Source organism: Phycodurus eques, chromosome 14 (genome assembly GCF_024500275.1).
Source record: "Phycodurus eques isolate BA_2022a chromosome 14, UOR_Pequ_1.1, whole genome shotgun sequence".
Lineage (NCBI taxonomy): Eukaryota > Metazoa > Chordata > Actinopteri > Syngnathiformes > Syngnathidae > Phycodurus > Phycodurus eques.
This window is the reverse complement of record NC_084538.1, coordinates 11700494-11725758: the sequence shown is the minus strand read 5'-3', so window position 1 is coordinate 11725758 and position 25265 is coordinate 11700494. Positions and strand designations below refer to the sequence as shown.

The following is a 25265-nucleotide window of genomic DNA, read 5'->3' as shown; positions in this document are numbered from 1 at the left end:
GCATTCAAACAACAGATCAATATAAAATGAGATGTGTTGGCCTGCCGTTTCAAAGGCAAGTCTACCAAAATCAATTGTGCAAAGCTGCTTGGCGCATTCACCGGCAGAGGCAAACATAAAATGATAGCTTTCGCTTCTCATACCAGTCAATGTAAAAGCATCACAAGCCCTTTGTCATTTGTCAGACAGCCTTGTGTTGAAAATCTCTCTCCCTGACTGAAATAATGATGCTAATTACGATGATGGATGTCTGCCTGCTGCGCTTGACATGATAGATTGTGTTTTCTGAGCCAAAACACCTTCATACTCAACTCAAGACAAGAGCAACATGATTTGCAGCATTCTTATTTGCATTTAACTTGAATTAACATGATGATTCACTTTGACTTTAATTTGATTATTTGTTTTTTTTTTAGTATACTGTAGTGCCACAAGTGATGGGCAGTTCTGCAAGCTCACATGCAAGCGCGTTAATTGTTTTTGCCATGTTGTTCTGCGTCCAAATGCCATGTATTTTCCACAACAAGAGCCATGTAAATTGGGCAATGGCTCTGCTGGGAGAGAATAGTGGAAATAATCGTGCAGCTGCACACAAAAATGGAAAGGGGGGGGGGGGGGGGGGAAGAGGAAAGAAAAATGGAAAGGAAAGCTAACGAAAGGAAAGGAGATAGGAAAGGAAAGGTGCCATCATGAAAAAAAAGACCAGTATATTTTATGAAAGTAATTATACACGCTGAATCCAAAACCTTATATCTTTAAAATAGAGAATGAGAACTCATATAGATTACTGCCAATTCAACTATAAACTCGCTGGACAAAACAATAAACTAGACCCACACAATGTAATGAACCATAACACAAATACTGAGCACAACAACAGCTGTTACAACAAATGGAATATCCAATGAAAAACGTATCTATATTTTTTTCTTTTCAAATATAAAAAAAAGTGTTTTGAATATAGATCAAAGACACCACTCGGAGAAACAGTACGACAGAAATTGCAAATTCTCTTCTGTGGAAAGCCACAATAAGTTAATCTCATGTCATGTTACATTACAAATATTCACAACTGTAATATAAAAAGTATTAAATCAAAGGTTTGTTTTTGTTTTCTATTTTTAAAACACAATTCACAAAATAAAATGTATAATGTGTTTTTGCTAATACCATTAATTGTTGGTGTCTGTGAGCATGCATGTGTACACGCGGTTGCCTCTCTGTTCATGTATTAATAACGAGGTGGTTTGGGTCGTGAGCTGAGAGGTGGTGCGCGCGCAGATTCACCCCACATGCGTGTGACACCACGTGACCAGACGCACACACATACAAAAAAAAAAAAAAGACACCCACTCTCGTACAAACCCACAGACTCCCACCGGCTGCCTGCAAGCTTTATACGCTTACTGACATCCTCATCTGAATCCACATGCGATAAAATAGCGGCCAAGTCATCACAAAACATATTTTAACACGGGAAGTCAATTTTTATTAACTTATTTTGGGGGTGAAGGGAGTTGCTGCAACAAAATGAGATGAATATGCATATTTTGGTCAGATGCTTTACATCAATGTTGCGTCATGGACAAGTGCCAAGTTAAGGTATGTGGATGCATGTTTATTTTTTTTCAGTTCTTATTTGTATTTTGATCAGCACTGTAATTCATTAGTGAAGTACTTTATTAAGTATTCCTTAGACGTAATGCCCTATATCTGTTTTAAATTGAAGCAGCATTGTTCAAAATATGATCACAAATGCAGCATAGAGGAAAGAAGCAAGAATGTGCCAGAAAAACTTAACTTTAACCCACTCTATGTTGTTATTTTGTCTAATTATGTTCAAAAGACTTGTTGAGGAGGGTGAAAAAAATGAAAGGTAAACAATTGTTGATGCTGCATAAGTTTACTATTGTATCCATCCTTTGTCAATTATTCTCTGAGTACTTAACAAGGATATTCAAGAATTTCCCATTGCCCTATAGGAAGTTACATGCATAATCATAAGTCAATAAAGCACCTATCCTAAGTTTCTATGCGAAACACGTCTGCTACTAATGGAAATCATCCAAAATTTAGATGCCTGTGTGGACATTTTGACACTTCATTAAATGGATGATTATTGAATTAAAAACCCTCATGTTGAATGACCTGCTTTTAATTGATAAGCAAGCGTTGGCTGTCCTACATACTTAACGCAGTGATTTCCCCCGAGGCCGCGCAACCTTGTCATCAACTGTTCACTTTCTCACTATTGTCTGCTCTGCTGTCAGCTGCACTGATTCACCCCAGCAAATACAATGGCATCATCATGCATCTTTTAACACTTAAAATATTGCTTTTCTTGCCACATTTGCATTCATGACACAGACACAATCACTTCATTATAGGTCCCATACAAGACATGTAGCAACAATTCTGTTGATAATTTATCAAGTTTGACACTGACAGAAAGGCATTCATTTAACAATTTTATGTGCTTGTACTTTGCAGTGGTGTATAACTGCACTGCATTATAGTGATAGCTGTTTCTAATATTTTGACCCATTCACACAATAAATAAGATAAAGCGATGTTTTAGAAACACCTCTTGGTGCTTCTATATAAACAAACCACAATGGCCTTCTAATATTGACACTATTTGGGAAGACCACCATATTGTGGCCTTGAATTAACCCCTTGCCTCAGTTTTGTCATTCAGAGCGATTCATGAGTCACTGACAAATTAATTATTAAAGGGGTGGCATGAAGACAATCTGCACTTGTATCCAAATCTGCATCAAGATTGAACAGTTTTTGTCCAATCCATCCAGCAAATAGTGATGAAAACATTCTTGGCGGAGGTCATTTTTGTCTCTCTGACAGTGCTAATCACAAAACATTACAAGAGTGTAATCAGTTCTGCAAAAGAAATGTTTCAAAAGGAAGGAAAAACAAAAGGCACAGACATTTTTTATATTTTTCCACCTAAAGTCTATTCCAATGCATTTTTACAGCTTGTAGGTCACATTATTGTTGGGAAAATGTTTTAAAAGTTTAACAGAAAATGCTTTGATCATACTTCTTTACTGTAATTAAAGATAACTGTATTAAAAAAAATGTCTCCTGTTTATTCTTCAATTGAATTGTTCAGTTACTCACAATTTTTTGATTGATGAGTTATCATGGTCTCAACTTTTATATCAGAAAAAAAACCATGATATAAAGGCAAATATTTTGATGGAGCTCTTGTACTGTAGTTGAACAAAGTTAGTTTTGGGGGATGGACAAGCAACAACCATATTTTAAAAATATTTTTCTTTTCATCCATCCATCTATCCATTTCCTGAGCCGCTTATCCTCACAAAGGTCGCGGGAGTGCTGGAGCCTATCCCAGATATCATCGGGCAGGAGGTGGGGTACACCCTGAACTAGTTGCCAGCCAATCGCAGGGCACACATAAACAAGCAACCACTCGCACTCACATTCACACCTACGGGCAAATTAGAGACTTCAATTAACCTACAATGCATGTTTTTGTGATGTGGGAGGAAACGCCACGCAGGCACGGGGAGAACATGCAAACTCTACACAGGTGGGGCCGGGCATTGAACCCCGGTCCTCAGAACTGTGAGGCAGACCCTCTAACCAGTCATTCACCGTGCCGTCTTTTTCTTTTCAATGGAATCCAATTCTTATGTTTTGAATTACATTAATTTATTGTGCCCTTACAGTATTATGTTGACCTGATGCGGTAAGGCTTTATTGTCTCATAAGAATAACCTTTTATATTGTCTTTTTAGACTGTTTGCACACCAGTCTGCTGACCCACTGTAGTACCACCTCTCAGCCATGAAGTTGGCTCTGCACCGGCTGGCAGGCGCCACCACGAGCGCGCTGACAACAGTCATGCCGTACCTGGGCTCCAACGACGCAGTCTACGACGACAATTCCGCCAAACCTGGATTCTGCTCTGACAAAACGTACTGCGCATCCAATAGTAGCGCAAACAAGGTCATTTACAACACCCTCACACCCATTCTCCCCACCAACATGTCGGACTTTCTGGTGACTAATGGAACTGGTGGGATGGCGGCTCAGTGCGGGGAGAACTTTGTGGACAACATGGAGTGTTTTATGATCCTGACTCCGGGCCAGCAGCTGGCCATCGCCATCTTGGCCCTCACGTTGGGTACGTTCACAGTGCTGGAGAACCTGATTGTGCTATGTGTCATCCTGCATTCGCAGACGCTGCGATCCCGACCGTCCTACCACTTCATAGGTAGCCTGGCTGTGGCGGACCTCATCGGCAGCATCATTTTCGTCTACAGCTTCCTGGACTTCCACGTCCTCCACAGGAAAGACAGCCCCGAAGTTTTCCTGTTCAAGCTGGCCGGCGTTATTGCCTCCTTCACCGCCTCTGTGGGCAGCCTCTTCCTCACAGCCATCGATCGTTACATCTCCATCCACAGGCCCATGGCGTACAAGCGTATCGTCACCAAGACCAAAGCGGTCGTGGCCTTCAGCCTCATGTGGAGCGTGTCCATTGTGTTTGCGCTGCTGCCCCTGCTGGGCTGGAACTGCAAGCGCCTGAACTCTGTCTGCTCGGACATTTTCCCCCTCATCGATGAGAGGTACCTGATGTTCTGGATCGGGATGACCAGCGTCCTGCTGCTCTTCATCATCTACGCCTACATGTTCATTCTGTGGAAGTCGCACCACCACGCTGTGCGCATGCTGAGCCGCACCTCCCAGAGGAGCGTCATCGTCTACACAGCGGAGGGTACCAAGATTCAGATGGTGAGGCCTGAGCAAGCACGCATGGACCTCCGGTTGGCCAAGACCCTTGTGCTCATCTTGGTGGCCCTCATCATCTGCTGGGGGCCGCTCCTCGCCATCATGGTTTACGACCTCTTAGGAAAAGTGGACGACTTCATAAAGACCGTGTTTGCTTTCTGCAGCATGCTGTGCCTGCTCAACTCCACGGCCAACCCCGTCATTTACGCCATGAGGAGCAAGGACCTGCGCAGGGCTTTCGGCAACATCTGCCACCTGTGTCAGGGAAGCGCATCTCCTCTGGACAACAGCGGGGAGAGCGACTGGAACAGCAGGACCGTAAGAGGCAAAGATAGTGGAGGTAGTGGTGGGAACATTCGAGTCAAAGTGGTCCAAGTTTATATTTCTGGAGTGAAAGATACAACTTCTACCGCAGATTCAGTGTAAAAGCCTTCTGACTGTGGTACAAGTAGAGTAGGATAAACTGCACCTCCTTTCACTTGAAAAAAAAAAAAAAAAAAAAAAAAGCACTTAATTTTCATTTGGCCATGATCAAAATGTGGTAAACTCATTTGTCCCTCTTTTCATCAAAAATTATCTAATAATATGTGATAAATAAAAAAAATTTCATGTGCAAGAGATGTACATGTTTGAATTAAGTAAATTCCACTTATTTTTTTTTTCACTGCACTTGCTTTTTGAGTGTGGTGCGTGTCAAAGAATTACTCTCTTCTGACATCACTGGAAGCTTGCTTTGAAGCTCGACCCTGCAACTGCTTCCTTAGGTACACCTGCACTATCTAAACCAGGGTTGGGCAAAGTATGGTCTGCGAGCCACATCCAGAATGTTTATTGGGCCCACCGAGCATTATCTGGAGTCCTATAAAACATTTTGCTTTAATTTAGCCCCTTTTCCTGCAAATTGGTCACTTAATTGCATGGATGCCACTAGGTTGTGCAGGTGTTCGTTATGAATAAATAATGAAATCTGTTTGCTTTGTGTTATGTTTCAATCATAAACAACTTAAGGGTGACCATATTTATTGTTACTATTTAAATACTACTGTATCACAGGCATGGGGAAACCATTTCCCTATTAGAAACCCATTCAGTTTATTAAAACGTCCATAGTAAATTGATGAACAAATGTTTTATTTGTCCATCCATCCATTTTTCGTACTGCTTAACCTGTTCAGCGTTACGGGGAGCTGGAAAATATCCCAGCTGACATCAGGAGTAAGGCAGACTACGCGACACTGGAGTGGTCTGCAGTCAATCGTAGGGCAAATGTATATTTATTTATTTATTTATTTAATGTTTTTTGTTTGTTTTAATGAGCATTTGTGGGTTAAATGTTTCAGTGATCTTTTCTGTCTTTGTATTTAGAATTGCATGGCGTGCAGGATAAATGCGGTGTAGCATGACCCATGAAACATAGGTTCCTCACCACTGCTAAACAACATCAGAGCATAGCAATAGTGTGGCCGTAGTCTTTCCAAAATGTCCGCTGGGAAAACTGCACTATTAAACTACTTGATAGAAAGTAGCATCTTTGACTCGAAAGCAGTCGTGGGTGGTTATGTAAGATGTTGTGATGTTTGGCATTTCACCACTCTTCAGTTGTTTTTTGTAGAATTCTAGAGTTGGTTTTGCAAAGCAAAAACTGTGAAACATGCTTTGCTTTTTTGATAGCAGAAAATATTTGTATCTTACAGGAATGTTGAGTGTGCTTGTAAAACATTGTGTGACAAATTGACACTGCCATATTGATGTCAAGGTCAATATGGAAAATCTGCTTATTTTTTTTTCATCATGAAATCGCAAGACAGCAGGTGATCTTTTTTCCGAATAAAACGATGAAATGCCACCAAACATAGTTCACCTAATTTACAAGTAATTCATGGATTTGTGTGTGTCAAAGAGACAGACATAATCCATCCTTCCATTTTCTATAGCACTTGTATGCATTGGGTCACGGAAGAGCTGGAGCTCACAATTTAGTCTTCAATTAACCTAAGAAGTGTTTTGGGAAATTTGGAAGAAAACCAGAGTAGCCAGAGAAAACCCACAGAAGCACAAGAAGAAGAACATGTGAACGACATAAGTGAAGAGCCAGTATTCAAACCCAAAACCTCAGAACTACGAGGCAGATGCGCTAACCCCGACCACAATGTGTGGCCATGTATCCACAAAATATTAGGAAACATCGAAAGCCAGAAGAGAACACATTGCTTGATTTTATCTATCCATCCATCGTCAATATTGCCTGGTCAGCAGGGTGTCAAATATTTTCCAAGCAATTAAATAATGGAACACAGTGAAGACAGTCATCATCAAATGGAGAAAATATGGCACAACAGTGACATTACCAAGAACTGGAAGTCCTTCCAAAAATTCCAAAATTGATTAAAAATCCAGAAAGAAAATCTGGTCAGCAAGGCTTGCAAGAGGCCAACAACAACATTATGAACCTGCATGAATTTCTGGCAAGTACTGGTTGTTTAGGACATATGAAAACAATCTCCAATTTTCTTAATATGTCTGAACTACGATGACAAGACGGAAGGAAGCCTTATTTTCCAAATAAGTGGTACCCGTCTGTTTTTCTTCAGCTATAACTGGGGGACTTAGTCAAGGTGGAGGAAATTATGAACAGTCCCAAATAGCATTTATCGTTCGCCCTAAACCTTCAGGCCTCCGCTCGAAAGCAAAATCAATACCAGCAAAAGCCGACTAGAACTGACAAATTTTATTTGCGGTAATCTGGGACAAAATGGTACCGTGTGGGTGCTGAATCCCCTCTAATGGGAGTTTAAATATGACTAATTCTGAACACAGTCACATGCCTAATTGGGTGCGCAAACTTGCTCAATCGCATTATCTAAACACCACCATAATGGATTTGAAATTAAACAAACAAGATGTACTTCAACTGCAGACTTTCAGCTTTAATTAGAGGGCATTTACAACTAAAATTGGTGAACGTGTAGCAATTACCTCAGTTTCTATGTGTGCCTCCCTTTTTTTAAGGAAACAAAATTATTGGGACAAAAGAACAATTATAAATCAAACTTTCCCTGTTTAATACTTTTGTTGCAAATATATTGCAGTCAGGCGGCACGGTGGGCGACTGGTTAGAGCGTCCGCCTCACAGTTCTGAGGACCCGGGTTCAATCCCCGACCCCGACTGTGTGGAGTTTGCATGTTCTCCCCGTGCCTGCGTGGGTTTTCTCTGGGCACTCCGGTTTCCTCCCACATCCCAAAAACATGCATAAATTGGAGACTCTAAATTGCCCGTAGGTGTGACTGTGAGTGCGAATGGTTGTTTGTTTGTATGTGCCCTGCGATTGGCTGGCAACCTGTTCAGGGTGTACCCCGCCTCCTGACCGATGACAGCTGGGATAGGCTCCAGCACGCCCGCGACACGAGTGAGGAGAAGCGGCTCAGAAAATGTATGTATGTATGTATATTGCAGTCAATTACAGCTTGGAGTTTGGACCCTGACCAGATGCTGGATATCAGTAAAATGTAAAAGTGAATATACACATAAAATAGCTATAGCTTAAAGTTGGGTAACACTGACCTCTTGTGGACACATACGTGTCTCGTTTTCATTTTGATTTGAACGTGCTTCGGTCAGACCGGTGATTAAAGCCACTTACCCTCTGATGCCGTGCAAAAAACACCGAAAAGGGGAAAACGAACTGTTAACGTCAGCCCTTTAAGGACGTCGCTATCGACGCAGTACACGTCGTCTACCTTTGAGTGGCGCTCTTTACTACAACCCCCAGCATGCATTGCAGTGAGGTCACCTGTGACGCCACCAGCCGAAGTGGGGAGCCGAGTCGCGTCTGCTAAAGCTAGCTCCGTCCGCTATCTTCAACGGCAGTCAGCCCGCTGCTGGCTGCAAGCTTCAACTTTTTTTTTCTTCAGGAAAACAACTTTTGGACGACACTTCAATTACGATACAAGACACCCTCCTTTAAAAGGTAAGACATGAACATAAATATAGAAGCAGACAGCTAAAGCTACCGTTAGCTTTGTTTTCAGACGCTAACGTTAGCTCGTTAGCAGCAATTTAAAGGCTCAGCTGCGCAACATGATTATCATGTGCCTGATAAGCGGCACCGTGTGGTTTTAGTAGAGACTCTAACGATGACAGCTGCCTGTGATGACGAATTCATAACCTTACGACTGTAAACGTCTTGACAATATAGACTTCATTTGGGGCTTGGTTTGACACCTCTTCCTCCTTTTTGATCCGTTTCAAGCAATGGCGTGCGGAGCTACCCTGAAGAGAACCATGGATTTCGATCCGCTCCTGAGTCCCGCTTCCCCCAAAAGACGAAGGTGCATGCCCGTGTCTCCGTCGTCCTCGTCCCCCAGGAAGTATCTGAGCATGGAGCCTTCGCCATTCGGGGAGTCATCCTCTAGACTGAGCGCAGGTAATCTTCCTTACTAGCGAGCAAAGTTGGAGCCCAGAGGCCTTACCAACCTGTAGTTCTGCCTCGTTAAGACAATAATGTCTTTTGTCAACCGTCCTTTTGTCCCCCTCACCCTAGAACAAATACTTCACAGCATTAAGCAAGAGTACAAACGCATACAAAAGAGGAAGCATCTAGAGGCTGGAGGCTACCAACCGCCAGAGTGCTGCTGCTCTCCAGAATCTCCTCCATCCCAGTCCCAGTCCACCATGTCAGGTTGGTCAATGCACACACCCAAGGTCGAGTTACTGCCAACGTGTCATACATTGTTTATTACAATGCACTGCCAATTTATACTAGCTGCGTTACAATATTATGGTCTCCAAATTTTTATTTACTTTAACTAAAAAAACAACAGAGTGAAAGTACATCTATATTTGAAAACTGTAGATTAAGATGCTGATTACTTTTGGCCTAATTATGTTTAAATTATATGTTTTAAAACATGTACTGTTACATGATGTCACTTTTAGTTATTGAAGATATCCTTTTCCATGGGCTAATTTTACCCAAATTGTCAATTGTTCAATTAAACATGGTTAAAAATAATTTTCTTACCAAGAGTAATCTTTGATCCCACGTGTAATGAATGTGACCTCAAGAGCAATTTGTGGTTCTCTCTAAGACCCAATGACTGCATGAACAGTTTTCCAAGGGAGCTAATAATAAAAATCATTGTTGCAATCATTTACATGTAGATGGTTGACAACTGCATGAACAGTGACTAAAAAGCCAGCCTGTGACAGTAAAATCATGGATGTGTAGATTGCCCAATGACTACATGAACAGTAATTACAAAGTGGGCCAATGGAAGTTTAGATAGTAGTCTAGCTTGCCAAATGAATACACAGTGATTTATTCATTTATCTTTTAGATGTTGGCCAATGACTGTATAGTCTGTCATGACCACCACCCAATGACTCCATGAATGTAACATGTCGCTGTCGTCATAGGCGTTCGTGACCTGCTTTGGATAAGTCACAGGAGTTGACGAGACCAGAAAAAACACTTCTGCTGCTAAGAAGTAACGGTACTTTTGCTCCGTTACAATGATCTAAATTTTGCTCGCTACCTTTATGTCAATTATTGCTTATTTATCAACTATTTTGTGTGCGAGACTTTGACGTACGCATTGGGCGATGTTTGCCCCAATCTAATTTAAGCGCTAGTGACGTTTAAGTCAAGTTCACCAATCAAACACTACAAGAAAGTCACATGACCTATTGGGCTTCCCGGGCATGGGTATTAACACTAGATAAGACAACCCAAGATGAGACTTGAGTGACATTATTGTCAAGTAACAGTACTCTTACTTGAGTACAATATTTGGCTACTCTACCCACCTCTGGAGCGGACATCCTCTATTGCTACTCTTACGACGTTTCAGCAAATTTTTGTTCATCAAATCAGCCAGTGTTGTATTTGTTGCACTGATCTTTTGTATTTTCGTGTTGAGGTGCTGCAGGTTGTGGTCCCAGCGGAACCGCGAAGCACACATAACTTCGACGGCAAGAGCTGATCCGCGAGTACATCTTGTATTAATTAGGAAATGTGCCTACATTTATCCAATTAGTTTACAGATGTTAATCTTAAATGCATTAAGCGACGGAGCGATGTTGGAGTTTAATATTTTCACAGAGGATGCATTTGGGATTAGCCTTTGAAGTCGGTAATAGTGAAAAATTAAGTGAAACAGAATGATTTTACTCAATTCTTTTACAGAATGAGAGTGGTTAAAGAGGGAGATGCGATTCATGTAGCACAGCTTGAAGCAGGCATCAGGTGCAGGTGGAGATGGGCCTGGCTCAAGTGGGAGGCCAAAACAAAAAAGCAAAGAAATGAGAAATGTAATTTTAATCTTAAATTTGTATATCAACATGTACTTGAGCGATGTATATAAATGTTTTTCTGTGTGAAGAAAATGTTTATTTTTGCCTTATTGGACTCTTCAGAGTCTTCCAGATAGCTTAATTTGTTAAAATCAAAAAGATTCTCTACGGTCACCCCCCCTTGGTGCCTTTGGTGTTTGCGTGTCTGTTTTTAAAATTCCGGCCCACGGTGTCTGGTAAGGTATATCAATACTATAATAGTAATGCTTTACGAATTAATTACAGTTTAAATGAATACATTGCTGTAGTTGCGTTTCCTTTTATACACTGGAGATTGACTCACCGTGAAGATGCTTGTTTGGGTTTTGCAGCGACGCCTTCTGGAGCCGTTTCCCCGTCGAGGAAGGAGCAGCCACTATTTACCCTCAAACAAGTTGGGATGATCTGTGAACGCCTGCTGAAAGAAAGGGAAGAGAAGGTGCGAGAGGAGTACGAGGAGACCCTGACATCCAAACTGGCAGGTAGGTACATGTCCCCGCTGTTTGTAACACAAGACACTGAGAAAACGGTAGTGATCAGACAGAAACTTTGACCAAGTGTTCTCCCACTTGGCTTTTGTATAATTGTGACTGCTGATTTTCCTAGAGCTTTATGGCCAACCTGAGTGGGTAAGAAACCAATTAAAGGTGTTAGCCATTACTTTTTCACAGCTCAAACCCATTCAGTTTAGAGTGAGGATCTGTATAAGGCGGTGCGCTTTGACACGGATGAAGAGTCACACCTGTAATAGTAGTAATTTAATCTTCAAAATGTTCCAAATCCAAGTGTGTATTGTTTGTCGTTGCAGAACAATATGACACTTTTGTGAAGTTCACACACGACCAGCTAATGCGACGATTCGGTGAACAACCTGCGAGCTGTGAGTGGTCTCTATGAGTCGTTCCCACATTCTTGTCCCAGAGGGGATTCTTAAGTTACACATCTGCCTTTCTTCTCCAGATGTTTCCTGAGCGCACAGGACAGCTGCCTCTCGCTGCATACAGATTGTGTGACACCTCCGGGAAGGACAAAAAAAACAAAACAAAAAAAAAACATCGTTGTTACGAGATTCAGTTTAGTTTAAATGAAACTTTTTCTTACTGTGCCATATTTCTGTGGTTGGGCAAATGGTTGTAAACAACCCGGTGCTTCCCGATGTAAGCGGACCCCTTCTTATCCCCACTCCCCTTCTTCCCACCTGGGTGATTGGGCCAAGCTGTGCGCGTGCTGACAGTTGTCACACATTTTGTGATAATTATCAGCATTCCCGGCCTGTTCACGCTTCAGTTTGTTACATGTAAATATGTTGGAGCAGCGTTGAGTTTGCTGTCAAACAGAGGAAGCTTGCAGTCGCTCCTGTTTGTTCCTTTTTATAATTAAGCACTAAGTAGGTCAAATAGATTTTTTTTCTTCCCTTCCTTCCCTGACCAAGCATTTTATTTATTTTCATTTGTTTTACTGATATAACTTTGAACCCATTGTACTTAATCAGAAAAACAATAAAGGACTTAAAGTTAAAGCCTGCAGTCTATAGACCTTTGGGGTTATTTTCCCTACAAAAGACAACATAAGGTACACTTGCACAATCTAATGAAAGTCAATACAATAGCTGTGGGGTAAAATTTTGCATTTGTAGGAAAACGTCTATCCATTAGGTACACCCTGGAAGGTCGACAGTCAATCACAGTGCACATAATTGACATTTCACAATCACACTTACGACCAATTTAGTCTTGCACATGCATGTTTATGGAATGGGGGAGGAAGCCTGAGTACCTGGGGAAAAGCCACCCAAGCACAGGTTTGGAACCTCAGAACTGTGAGGCAGATGTGCTCACCACTACACACCATGCGGTTAGCAAAATGACTCACCAACTGAGTTTTGACACGGATTATATTGGATCTCACCTGATTGTGTACCTAATGCACTGGAACCTCCAAAGTCAAACACAATCAGTTGCATGTTGTTGGTTGACTTCCTAGGTGTAGTATTTCCTACAGGAAACAATGCAATGTGATGAATTAACTGGTTTAGGCTATTTAGAAGTTAAGAGTTAGAATCACCTTTATTGTCATGAACATGCATGCACGCAAATGAAATTTGTTCACTGCATTTTACCCATCACAGTGAAAACACACTTGTTAGTGGAACACACTGGAGCAGGGGGCAGCTGAAGCGCAGTTCGGGGTATCAGTGTCTGTCAAGGGTCCGGTCGGGGTCTTGAACCTAGGTCCCCCACGGTGGCAGGCGATGATCTTAACCATTGGGACACAGCTTATTTCTAACTTTATTAACTGTCAAATAAGTATAGAGAGAACCACAGAATAAAACCACTCAGGTCTTTGAACACATCTGATGGACATACAATAACGGAGGGGGGAAAGGAATGCATTATCAGAATGATAATGTCACCTGATGTGACCATTTATAGGTAGTACTGGAATAAATAAAGCCTTGTGATAAATTAACAAATTGTACCAAGCATCCAGATACTTTACAATGTTGTACTAAGTTCCATTAGTTATTACACTTCATTTTCACAATAAGTTTTTTAGTGGTGTGACTTCAAATTCTACCACTTTTAGGGTGTTTGACCATTAAGGTTCCACTCTGATATTCTGCCTCTTGGTTTAAATCCAAATCCAATACTGTACTCAGTCAGTATTGTCTTTGGAAATAGTACAGTGTACTGTATCATCGAACATCAACTAATTCCTTTAATATTTTAAGAAATGAACACATGATCTATGTCATACAAATAACTTTAATTAAAGGGAGAACTACAAAAAAAAAAATATTTCAAGTTTTTTTTTCAAGGGAATTTATATTTTGTTTTTGGACCAATGGGTCAGCATCCTCCCCAAGTGAGTCGGGCCACGTGGTCTGTCTTCTGCTTGGTGGACTTGATAAACCCCAAAAATTCCAGCTCCGACACAGCCCGGATGAACCGAGCGCTGGAGCCCTGTTAAGGAAGTGTTCCATATATCTCATACCTTGCAAAGCTGTTTTATAAACTCAATTTTGAACATGGGGAGCATGGTGGACGACTGGTTAGCACATCTGCCTCAGAGTTCTAAGGACCGGGGTTCAAATCCCGGCCCTGCCTGTGTGGAGATTGCATGTTCTCCCCGTGCCTGCATGGGTTTTCTCCGGTTTCCTCCCACATCCAAAAAACATGCATGATAGGTTGATTGACGACTCTAAATTGGCCGTAGCTGTGAATGTGAGTGTGAATGGTTGTTTGTTTATATGTGCCCTGTGATTGGCTGACGACCGGTTCAGGGTGTAACCCGCCTCTCACCAGATTGCTGGGAGAGGCTCTAGCACGCCCGCGACCATAGTGAGGATAAGCGGAACGGAAGATGAATGAATGAATGAATTTTGAACAAAAAAAAAAAAAAAAACATACTGGGAAAGGATACTGTTTGACGTCATCCACTTTGCCAAAGTTGTCTGAATTTGGATCATTGCCCTCTGCTGCAGACACCACAGTAGAGAAGGCCTAAAAACAAAAACACCATCACACCGCCATCCTAATCTGTCAAATGTTTGCATCAAAAACATTGATTCACAAAACAACCAACATGTAGGGGGAAAAAACAAAATACCTCAAGAATCAGAAGCTTATTCAGATTTTTTTTAAATCTATGACGTTAATCAGGGCAAAGTTGAAAGGCAATGTTATTGTTATGAGGCATAAAGGGCGAGTGAACTCACTTGCATCCAGTCATAGAGGTTGATGAGGCGGCCGCACTCCAGGTGCAGCTTGTACGCGATACAGATGTCAGGCGCCGCGTTGGAAATGCTCCCGTCATCTGTTTTTAGGCTTTCATTCTGAAACAACAAATTATCATTTTAAAAGAAAACAGTCACAATTGACTTACAATGAAACGCACCAAAGTCCATCCTCCCAAAAGTGGTTCAATTTGGAGTTCAACCAAAATGTTAGGAAAAATAATGACCCGGAAGTCAAACAAAAGCTGCCATTTAAACCATCGTCATGAGCGAAGGCACACGAGACGTCAGCAAACCTCAGGAGATTTAGCTGATTTTTATTTATAGCGAGTGATGATTGCGGTAAAGTTTGATGATAACCATAGAAATGGAGCGTCATAAGTCCTCATTACAATATGAACAAAACACTGTCATTGATTTCCAAATAAACATCTCTAAAAAAGTAGGCCCCCCATTTTTGTCTAATTTAAAAAAAAAAAATTAAAAAAAATACAAATCAGATTCTGCTTATAAAAAAAAAATTCATTGCAAATGTGTTTCTTCAATGTGAAGTAATAATTTTATCATAATTACAATAAAACAGAATTTACATATTTACAGTTTACTTGCAAGTACATAATTCGGATTTGAAATGCATCTTTTGTGACAAGTCCTGGAGTCTTTCTGAGCCACCTCATATATTATAGACAATGAATATCTTATGTAGCAATTTTTGCTTGCCCTTTATTCCTATCAAACTGTTCCAACACATGCTGATGGCGGATGGGTGTACCCTGCCTCTCACCAAAAGTCAGCTGGGATAGGCTCCAGCACACCCGCAACCCTCATAAGGATAAGCAGTATAGAAAATAGATGGACAGATCTTAAACATCATCACTGTCTAATGACAAAACCTGAGTGCCCGGAGAAAAGCCACGGGGGCACGGGGAGAATATGCAAACTCCACACGGGCTGGGCCAGGATTTGAACCCCAGTCCTCATAACTGTGAGGCAGACGCTCTAACCACCGTGCCACCTAACGAAAAACACTACCTTCAAATCATCTAACTAAATCTTAAAAAAATATATATATTTTGGTTTCTCTGTGTTTCGGATAAAATAAAAGTATGATTATCTCGAGATAGACTTGATCCTTAATCAACATATAATCTCCGAGTCCCACCACGTGTGTGCAACTGTGCATGCTCAAAGTACGACTTGAAAGTGCTTAAATGTAACATTGACATACCAGAAGATAATAGTAAGGGCTGCTGAGTGCGGCCTGAATGGAGGTGCGAGGTGTGGCGTTGAGGTGGCATCTCACGGAGGATGAGGAGCTGTAGTAGCACACTTCATTCAACGTCTGAGACTCTGGCAGATACAGGTGACTCCTACAAAGCCAATAAGCAAGTAAGTGTTCACAAACAGAAGGCTGACGATCAGAAGATCCATTTGTCTCACTTTACAAGGTTGTCGATAAATTCGAGTGCTTCACTTCGTAGATTCTCAAAGGGACTGCGTTTCTTGGTCCTTCTAGACTCGGTCATCTCCAGAAGAGCCTGTTGAGAGCAGGTGAAATATGGCGTCAGCTATCACCACAACGATTTGTCAGCAGCCTTCCACAGTGAAGAGTTATGGTACCTTCTGCAGCTGGTACAGGTCAGTCTTCTTCTGAAGGTTCTTCACAGGAGAGGTCAGGCTCTCCTCATCACATTGGACCACCTCACTGCCCCCTGCTTGTAGAAGAACAGCAAGTGATGCTTAGTCCTTTTGTAGTAATAATCCTAAGGAAAGGAGGCGATTTACGCAAAGCCGTCACTCAGCAGATGCTGCTAACAACTCACCGTCCAGCTGCTTAAATTTGCTGAGCATGTCTTCCAGCTGGACGAGGGCGCTCTTCATCTTCTTTGAGTTGGCGGACCGCAGGATCTCCGCGCATCTCTGGAGTAAAGCGATCAGTTCGTCTTTGGCCAACATCCTGGAGGAGAAACCACGGGAGGATCATAACAGCTCCAAGTTTTCAAAAAAATATAAATCATGCGGTTGGTCACCCGAGGGCGCAACGAAAAGCCTGATTTGTGGCATTGACATTGGCGCATTCTAGTGGTTAAGGGGGTAAATGGCTGTGTGATATTTTAAGTTTTTATTTTTTAATAAATCTGCAAATATTTCAACAATTCAGTTTTTTTTCTGTCAATATGGTGTGCTTGTGTGTACATCGAGAAGAAAAATAAATTTTATTAAATGGCTGCAATATAACAAAGAGTGAAAATTTTAAGGGGGTCTGAATACTTTCCGTACCCACTGTCTATCCATCCATTTTCTGTAGCTTATCCTCAGAGTAGTTGGTGAGCTGGAGCCTATCCAGCTGAATTTGGGCGAGAGGCACTCTGAACTGGTTGTCAGCCAATCACAAGGCACATATAGACAAACAACCCTTCCCACTAACATTCACACCTAAGGACCTGACATACGTTTTTTTTTTTTTTGTTTAAACATGGGAGGAAGTTGGAGTACCCTGAGAAACCCCACGCAAGCACAGGAATATATGCAAACGAGGTTGGCAAAACAACACATTTGACACAAATCATTTTTGACGCTGACAACATCAAACAATTCTCTTAAATAAGGCCATGGATCGGGACTATCTTGCTTCTCTGAATCTGTTGCCGTCATGAATGTTCCCTGATTCATGCTCCTCCATGTTGCTGTACCCATTTCTGCCACCCTGTAAGACCCCCAAGTTGACTTTACCTCTGTCTAGTTACATCTTTTTTACGTTGCGCCATACAGGAGGTAGAAAGCACGCTCAGTTAATGTACATAGAATTTTTAATTGGATTAGTTTACATTTAATGGCCTAGAAATGTTATTTACTGTAATTATAACTCTATTGCATTTGTGATCCAGTCACATTCCAACTTACTTTCAAAATTGTGTTACACTGCTGCCATACACCAAGGCTCCCCTGTACTTTTTTTAAAAAGAAAAAAACGCTGCTTTTACAAAGATAACGCGCAGCTTTGGCTGACATTCATATAGCAGTAGGCGGCTGTGGCTGTGGGCTCAGTAGGTAGAGGAGGTTGAAGGGTCACTGGTTCAAATCCCGGCTACAACTGTCCGCATGTCAAAGTGTCCTTGGGCAAGACACTGAACCCTAATTTGCTCCCAGTGGGCCTGCAAGTGCCTTGCATTGCAGCAGTCGCCCATTGGTATATGAATGTGTGTGTGAGTGGGTGAATGTGAGGCTTTGTAAAGCGCTTTGGGCACTGTGATGGTGTAGATAAAGCGCTATATAAGTGCAGACCGTTTACCATAGGTTTTATCGCTGTGATTGTATTTTGCACGGGATTTCTATTAACCAAAATAAACAGAGGTATGCAAACAAAAAACATTAAGTAAAAAGAATACAGGGAAAATAAATTTAAGATTACAGTAAAAGGGCATTTTTTTAACAAAATAGAATATAATGAGAAAAAGTCTTAATTTTATATAAAAGAAATAGGAGAATAAATTCTTATGATTATGAAAAGTCTTAAAACAAGTCAGTGAGAGAAAAGTGTCAGTTATATAAAATAAGTCAATATATGAGGAAAAAGTCATAAATGCACAAGAATAATATTGTAAGCACGAAGAATTTGTCATTTTGCAAAAATAAAGAGAATATTGAGGGGGGGGGAAGTAATCAATTAAAGTTGTGATTTGCATGAGTATTCATGCTTAGTGATATTGTGTTCTGAATATAAAGCAGCTTTCTAGAGGGTGTGGGAATTTTGACACTCCTGATAAAATTGCTAGATATATTTTCTCTTGTAATGTTTACTTTTTTCTTGTAACATTACACCACTGCCAACTGCAACCATGCAGAATATTTCATAGAGATGAGTGTATGTCCAGGTGTAGCAAATGTTGTGCCCAGTGAGTGTATATTCTCATTTGCAACACAACCAGTGCTTACACTTGAGCCATTTAAATACCAAGACATGCAAGATTAATTTTCCCATCTTACTTAAGCAGCTTCATGGCTGACTGGTAATCCTCCGTCTCCCAAACATTCTTCTCCAGGCAAATTAAATGGAGCTCCCGGATCTGTGGGTAATCCAGTGTTACACCATAGCCACAATGGAAGTTTAGAAAAAAAGGATGCTTTGTTGAGATAAAGTCACTTCTTGCCTGTTTTCCAAGGGGGTAGCGAGGCAGCGACGAGGTCAAAACGTGAAGACACCTCAGCGTCGGATAATAGTTCTTGTGGTATTTATGAAGGTCCTTTATCAGTTTTTGGCAAACCTCCTAACACAGTTGAAAGTCTCGCTCGAGGGTTCATGTCAGCACAGGTAAGTGTTGTGTTAAAACGAAGAGAACATTGTACCTGTAAGTGAGCATCATCCTTTAACAGTCCAACCTGCTCTTGGGATTCCTGCTTGTCAACATACCTTTGAAGAAGCATGCAGATGCTGAGCATACATTATCAAATAGTCCATTGATGCTATATTAACCATAAAACACATGGACAAAGTATTGAGCCACACCTTATATTGTAATGAATACAGACACTGGTACAAATAAGAAGAAAAAAGAACTGCTGTCATGTATGACCGATTACAGACTACCAAGCTCTACTTTTTTTTTTTTTTTGCTGCAATGCCGCATACTCAAAGGATAATCTTCAATAAGAAGAATGTGAGAGAAGAATGCACACATCGGATGTTAAAGAAAATGAAGTAACCACACTTGCAGTGGGTATGGAATGTATTCAGACCCCCTTAAATTTTTCACTCTTTGCAGCCATTTAGTAAAATTTACTTAAGTAAATGGCTGCAATATACCAAAGAGTGAAAAATTTAAGGGGATCTGAATACATTCCATACCCACTGTACATTTTATGAAGTTAAGACTCCATCGGCTTTATCTCTTATTGAGTGTTTGATATTTTAAAAGAGTCTATTTTTGATAGCTACTTGTGACTGTGACAATTTAGGATGTTCAAAACCTTTGCATTACGCTTTCGCCATATATAAAAATTTCAAAATGGGACTTAACATTGCTTGTGCAATTATAAAGATAAGATCATTTCCATTACTGCAGTATATTAACAAATCAGAGGTCAGCCACCATTCTGGAACAAATTATGAATCCAAAGTTTCCATTAGAAAATACACCAATCAGGGGTTAGTCCCGACACCTTCATAGCCCATGACTCGAACATCTTCATTTTACCCAAAAATTCAGGACAACTGTAATGTTTTTTTTTTTTTGTAGGTAATGTTTGAGGAAGGTCCTTTTCTAATCCCAGTGCACAAAATCAAGGTCTCTAAAGACATGCTTAGGTGAGTTTGGTCTTGGAGAACTTCAAAGCCCTAACCTCACCTTTGGGATAATGACAAAATTCCACCTAAAATCTTATAGGACAGACTTCCCAAAAGATCACTTCCAGTAGGGTTGAACGGCCACGTGTCCTAATACTTTTGCCCACATGGAGTTAGTTTAAACTTTGACCAGTGACTTACGTACCTGGTGAATGAAGGCAGCTGCCTGATCCTCTCCAGGCCCTCGTGGCTGAGATGTGCAGCGTTACGCAGTGCTTCCTTCTTCTTACAGCACAGCACGCTGAGAGGCTGTGAGTGGAAGTGCTCCAGCAGGGCCATCTTGAGCATAAAGTCAATACCATTAGCCTCTTTTATGCAGCAATCCCCCCTAAACCATTCCATTTTACACAGACCCCAGTGAAGGCAGGACACTGTCATCTACGGTATGTGTGCTTCAAAACAGCAAAACACAATCAGATAGTTAGATGTGTGATAACATCAGTGCCAGCATCTGGTGTGAAGTATGAAATAGCTGTAGTCGGAGAGCTGTAATTGCTTTGAACACAATGGGTGAGTGTTAAACTTGACACTTTTGTCCCACCTTTCTTGCATTTCTTTACACGCAGGTGCCAATCCCTACCTCGGATACTACCTCAGAAGGTGAAAAAAAATTACAAGTTTGGTGCTTTTTATATAGAACAGCTATTGGGTAGGTACCTGTACACCCTTGATGAAGTTTCGCACGGAGAAGTCGTGATAGAGGAAAAGGCTAATCAGCACCTGCATCACTTTGCCAGTCAGTTTAAAAGGGAACTTTGATGTCAGGATTAACTATAAAAATGAAGGGAGCAAAAAAAAAAAATACAGAATTTAGTTAAAGTTAGAATCAAATGTAAATTTTGAGGTCATCTGTGCAATGAGAATGAATGTGCACCTTGTCCATGACAGTGGCAAGGTGTTGAGTGCACGACAGAGACTGGAAGAGCTCGATGCACAGCAGCGACGACACTGAGTGGGGCAACATGTGCTGGATGGTGCTCGGCGATGTGGCAATGCCGAATATGAACATGAGGGGAAGATGCTCGATGTATCGACTACAACACAGACAGAGTAGCCAGCTTCACACACCTTGGTTTAATTTTCACCAATTGTCCGCTGCAGTGAATGACATATTTATGCAAATACTCCTGAAATATTTTATTTATGAAGTTGAACCCTCCAGTTGAACTAGGCCCCAAAAGTCAAACAACACTTCAATTAAGTTCAACGAACCCATCATCAAAGAAAACGTCTGCAAATCTTGTCAGACTTTAGCGCAAATTAACTTTAGGGTACCATTCATGACGAATAATAAAACGGCAAATATAACCAAATATTTAACTTATTACTCCGTAGGGGAGTATCTGGCTGCTAAGTATAACATAAACAATACAATTCATTAAATGTCAACTACATACACAAATAAATTTTACTAACAGATGTTAATACACTAATTAGCCACTACTGCAACATCATTAATCACAGCAATATGTATGCTGTAAATAAGAAGTCGTTGACCGTATCGCTTTACAAAGACCTTCCTGTTGTCTTTCCTTACTTTACATTATTTTTGTTTGATCATACAGTGGCTAACGTCTTGTTATACTATGAAGAATGTTACTCAAAAGATCACCAGTCGAATTCTGACTAGAATGTACCAATTAATTCAACTTGCATTATCTTCTATGGGAAAAATCTGTTTTTAACAAACACCTTTGAAGTCAACCAGCGGTTATCACCAGTGGTAGTTCCACTATATTCTAAAATAATATATGATTTATTAAACTATTATTTTTAAAAATCAGTTCAGAAAGTAGGGACAGCACAGATTGAAAAAATAATATCTTTTGAACAGGTTCTAAAGCCAAAAGTTGAACCAAAATTGTATCACTTTCAAACCTTGATAATATACATGCATTTTCAATCATTTAAGCATCCACTACGGGACCCATGCAAGAGAGTTCATTGTTACCTGCAGATGAGAATGAAGTCCTGAAGAACTTTTTGGTTGAAGGCTTCTAAATCTTTGAAAATAATCACAACTGGGGGATGCTGATCTTTACTCTGAGAACTGCGCTTTTTTCCAGGAGTGTTGGATTTCTAAAAGGCAATGGCAGATGAAAAACAGATGAGAAAAAAAGATAGCAAAAGAGAAAATTATTCGTCATAAACTGAGCTCTCTACCTTTGTTTGTGTGTTGTACCATTCGCACAGCACACTCAGGGAACAGTGCACACTCTTGTGTACCGGAGTAACGCTCTGCTTTAACGTCGCTTCCTCCTTCTCTTCGTCGTCATCATCATCATCAGCAGCAGCAGCCACCACCACCGTGTGCATCAATCGCTCCAAGACCCTCTTCATCAAGTGCTTCAAAGCTATAAAAAATAAATAAAAATAAGATCCATAGATTACATTGAAACCTAAAAAATCCAAATCTAACCAACATTTGAGGGAAAATTATGCCTGTACGGTTACACAATACTGTAGAGTTAGAAACAACATGCATCAACTCTGACTAGACCTCAATTCAACAAACATCGTAGTGGATTGAAGTGCTAAGTTTAGCTGGTAGCCTGGCACTAGTCACAGGTTGGCTGGCTGTATTCTATGTCACTTGTCATCAAAGGTACGGTGTTTTATGACTAATTTTATAGTGGTTAACCTATTTCTATCCTTGTGTGAGTTGAGAACCTTACAAAATACATCGTCATTTGTAATTATTGTTTTTTTTTTTTTTAAACGTAATATTGCATGGTTAACTTAGTTTACACTAGTATAGCAGTTATGAATGATAAAATATTAATTAAAACATTGCCAGTACAGTTAATTGTTTTATAATCATGAAAGTTTGAACCCTTGGAATTTTATTATTATCTCCAATGGTAAAATTTGTTTCCAAATCCAAACAAATCAAGCCAGCCAGCTTTTTACAACTGTGACACTGTTTTTGACTAAAGTTCCACTGTAACTAGTTCTTTTAACTTTCTCCACTATGTGGCGAATTAACTTACCTGCACACTCTTTGGCCTGGACAGATGCCACGTGAGGTGTGACAGACTGCTGGAGCAGCTCAGACAGGCTCTGGAAGGTCATGTCGTGGTCAGGCACGTTCACTCCTAGTGAGAAAATGAGAAGATGACAAAATATATTGTTTTAAGTGTACTATATTTACAACCTCAGATTAATTTAAGATCATTGTTGGAAGACACAACGCTATATCATCACACCAAGCATTAGCGCTGCTGTGGGAATCTCACTGGCCCTCATCTGGGAAGCCCAGTCGTCGTGTTGGCGAGTGGAGGAGCACTTCCTGGTGAAGTCCAGCAAGCTGTCCAGGATTTGCCTATTGAGTTCATCCTGCAAATGCTGACAACAAACACATATACTGTATTATACTTTTCCTACAACAATTGTTTGTTTATATGTGCCCTGCGCTGGCGACCGGTTTAGGGTGTACCCCGCCTCTCGCCCAGAGTCAGCTGGGATAGACTCCAGCACACTCGCGAGCCTAGTGAGGATAAACCCATCCATATCCTGAGCCGCTTCTCCTATCCCAGCGACCATCGGGCAGGAGGCGGGGTATTGGCTGGTTGCCAGCCAATCGCAGGGCACATACAAACAAACATGCGCATTCACATTGACACCTACGGGCAATTTAGAGTTGTCAATTAACCTACATGCATGTTTTTGGGATGTGGGAGGAAACCGTAGTGCGCGGAGAAAACCTACGCAGGCACGGGGAGAACATGCAAACTCCACACAGGCGGGGCCGGGGACTGAACCCGGGTCCTCAGAACTGTGAGGCAGACGCATTATTTTATACATCACTTACACATACACACATGCAATGGATTTAAAGGACAAATGTCATCTCGAGACAACCCCTTGTAAACGTGTCAACCCAATCGCAGACTATCACTGTATTAGATACCTCTGTGTCCGTTTTAATCTTGTTCCATAGATCATGAAAGAGTCTGAAGCGTATATCACTGGTCTCAGCGCCTTCACAACCATGAGTGAAATAGTCATCTGTAGGAAAGGCAGAAAGTAAAGATTCACGTTTTAAATACAACTAGTTAGCTTAGTGGTGGAAAGTAATGCTTTACCTAAACTGGGAAAGCTTTTCTTCTTCTTCTTCTTGATGTCTGGCTTGAAAACGAAACAACCCTGGAATGTCGAGTTAAGTGTCAGAAAGTACGCAGACCAAAATAAATAAAACTTTAGGTATACACGAAGTCTTACCGTTGATACTGACGATGTGGTGGACATTTCAGTATTGGTGTTTTTGAACAACCCGTGAAGTGACGCCAAACCTTCTACCGGTTCCTTCCCAGATTGTTTCCGGCAGTGACGAAACTGCTACTTCCCGCCAGAATGACGTTTCCGGAAAAGGCTGTGTTCACAGTTTCTGATCCTCCCTATGCAACATCTCATACAACCCAGTTCATAACCGTTTTAACCGGTGGTTAGGACAGCAAAATTAAAAATACTGTTAATTAAAAAGTTAATTAAAACGGTAAGCCACAAAAACGTTTTCCGATTTTCATCGACTCCCGTGTTAATATGACGACTTTATTTACAACATTTGTGATTTTGAACACTTCTGCGCAGTTACCTCCAGTTACAAGAGAAGTCTTTCAACTTGTAACAGTCCTTGTCCTCTATCAGTGTTTCAGCCAAGACGTATATTTGACATTTAATATATGTATTTTTTAAAGTTACAAAAAAATTATACATACTGATATGATTACCTCGTTTAATTTTACCCTTTGTACCCTCAGCCAACTAGTGGAAGGGCATTTCATTGTTCTACCTGTCCTATCACTGTTCTAACTTTATGTTCTCAAATTTAAACAACTCTTATAGCTTATGGCACAGCTGCCCTAAATTAACAGCACTGGTAATAACCAACAACGATTCTTATGTTCCTGTAACAGTTAAAATCTTCGTTTGTAGGAGCTCTTTTCCACAAATATGTGTTTAGTTGTACAATGTAGTTGTCAAATTTACTTTTAAAAAAAAAGCACATTTGACTTCCCCATTAAGATGTGAACTACTAACTTACATTCCTGAACAGGAAAAAAAAAGTCTGGTGTAATGTT

At 40.8% G+C, this 25265-nt stretch overlaps 3 protein-coding genes across 3 annotated transcripts; 2 read left to right on the top strand and 1 right to left on the bottom strand.

Annotated features, from left to right (window-relative positions):
* Positions 1-1381: 1381 nt before the first annotated feature.
* Positions 1382-6594, top strand: LOC133412790 (cannabinoid receptor type 1B-like). The gene is made up of 2 exons (XM_061696428.1): positions 1382-1602; positions 3780-6594. Exon 2 carries the CDS (start codon positions 3829-3831, stop codon positions 5197-5199), a length of 1371 nt encoding a protein of 456 aa, XP_061552412.1. The 5' UTR covers positions 1382-1602; positions 3780-3828; the 3' UTR covers positions 5200-6594.
* A 1970-nt stretch (positions 6595-8564) lies between these two features.
* LOC133413207 (akirin-2-like) lies at positions 8565-12623 on the top strand. Its single transcript, XM_061697258.1, has 6 exons — positions 8565-8741; positions 9024-9197; positions 9315-9452; positions 11437-11586; positions 11913-11984; positions 12065-12623. The coding sequence occupies exons 2-6, from the start codon at positions 9026-9028 to the stop codon at positions 12073-12075; spliced, it is 543 nt and encodes a 180-aa protein (XP_061553242.1). The 5' UTR covers positions 8565-8741; positions 9024-9025; the 3' UTR covers positions 12076-12623.
* A 319-nt stretch (positions 12624-12942) lies between these two features.
* Positions 12943-24499, bottom strand: orc3 (origin recognition complex, subunit 3). The gene is made up of 20 exons (XM_061697253.1): positions 24406-24499; positions 24270-24330; positions 24095-24192; positions 23391-23529; positions 23175-23279; positions 22348-22538; positions 22136-22263; positions 21059-21218; positions 20842-20955; positions 20330-20463; positions 19188-19251; positions 18992-19108; positions 18828-18907; positions 16664-16797; positions 16461-16552; positions 16281-16378; positions 16069-16210; positions 14823-14939; positions 14528-14607; positions 12943-14059 (listed from the first exon to the last, which is right to left on the bottom strand). The coding sequence occupies exons 1-20, from the start codon at positions 24430-24432 to the stop codon at positions 13954-13956; spliced, it is 2187 nt and encodes a 728-aa protein (XP_061553237.1). The 5' UTR covers positions 24433-24499; the 3' UTR covers positions 12943-13953.
* Between the last annotated feature and the right edge of the window lie 766 nt (positions 24500-25265).

Coding starts and splice junctions, on each gene's coding strand:
- LOC133412790 (XM_061696428.1), top strand. CDS start 3,829: ATGAAGTTGGCTCTGCACCGGCTGGCAGGCGCCACCACGAGCGCGCTG.
- LOC133413207 (XM_061697258.1), top strand. CDS start 9,026: ATGGCGTGCGGAGCTACCCTGAAGAGAACCATGGATTTCGATCCGCTC. Junction 9,198..9,314: donor ATCCTCTAGACTGAGCGCAG/GTAATCTTCCTT, acceptor CCCTCACCCTAG/AACAAATACTTCACAGCATT. Junction 11,587..11,912: donor CCTGACATCCAAACTGGCAG/GTAGGTACATGT, acceptor TTGTCGTTGCAG/AACAATATGACACTTTTGTG.
- orc3 (XM_061697253.1), bottom strand. CDS start 24,432: ATGTCCACCACATCGTCAGTATCAACG. Junction 19,252..20,329: donor CAGCTGCCTTCATTCACCAG/GTACGTAAGTCA, acceptor GCTTCTTCAAAG/GTATGTTGACAAGCAGGAAT. Junction 16,211..16,280: donor TTTATCGACAACCTTGTAAA/GTGAGACAAATG, acceptor TTGGCTTTGTAG/GAGTCACCTGTATCTGCCAG.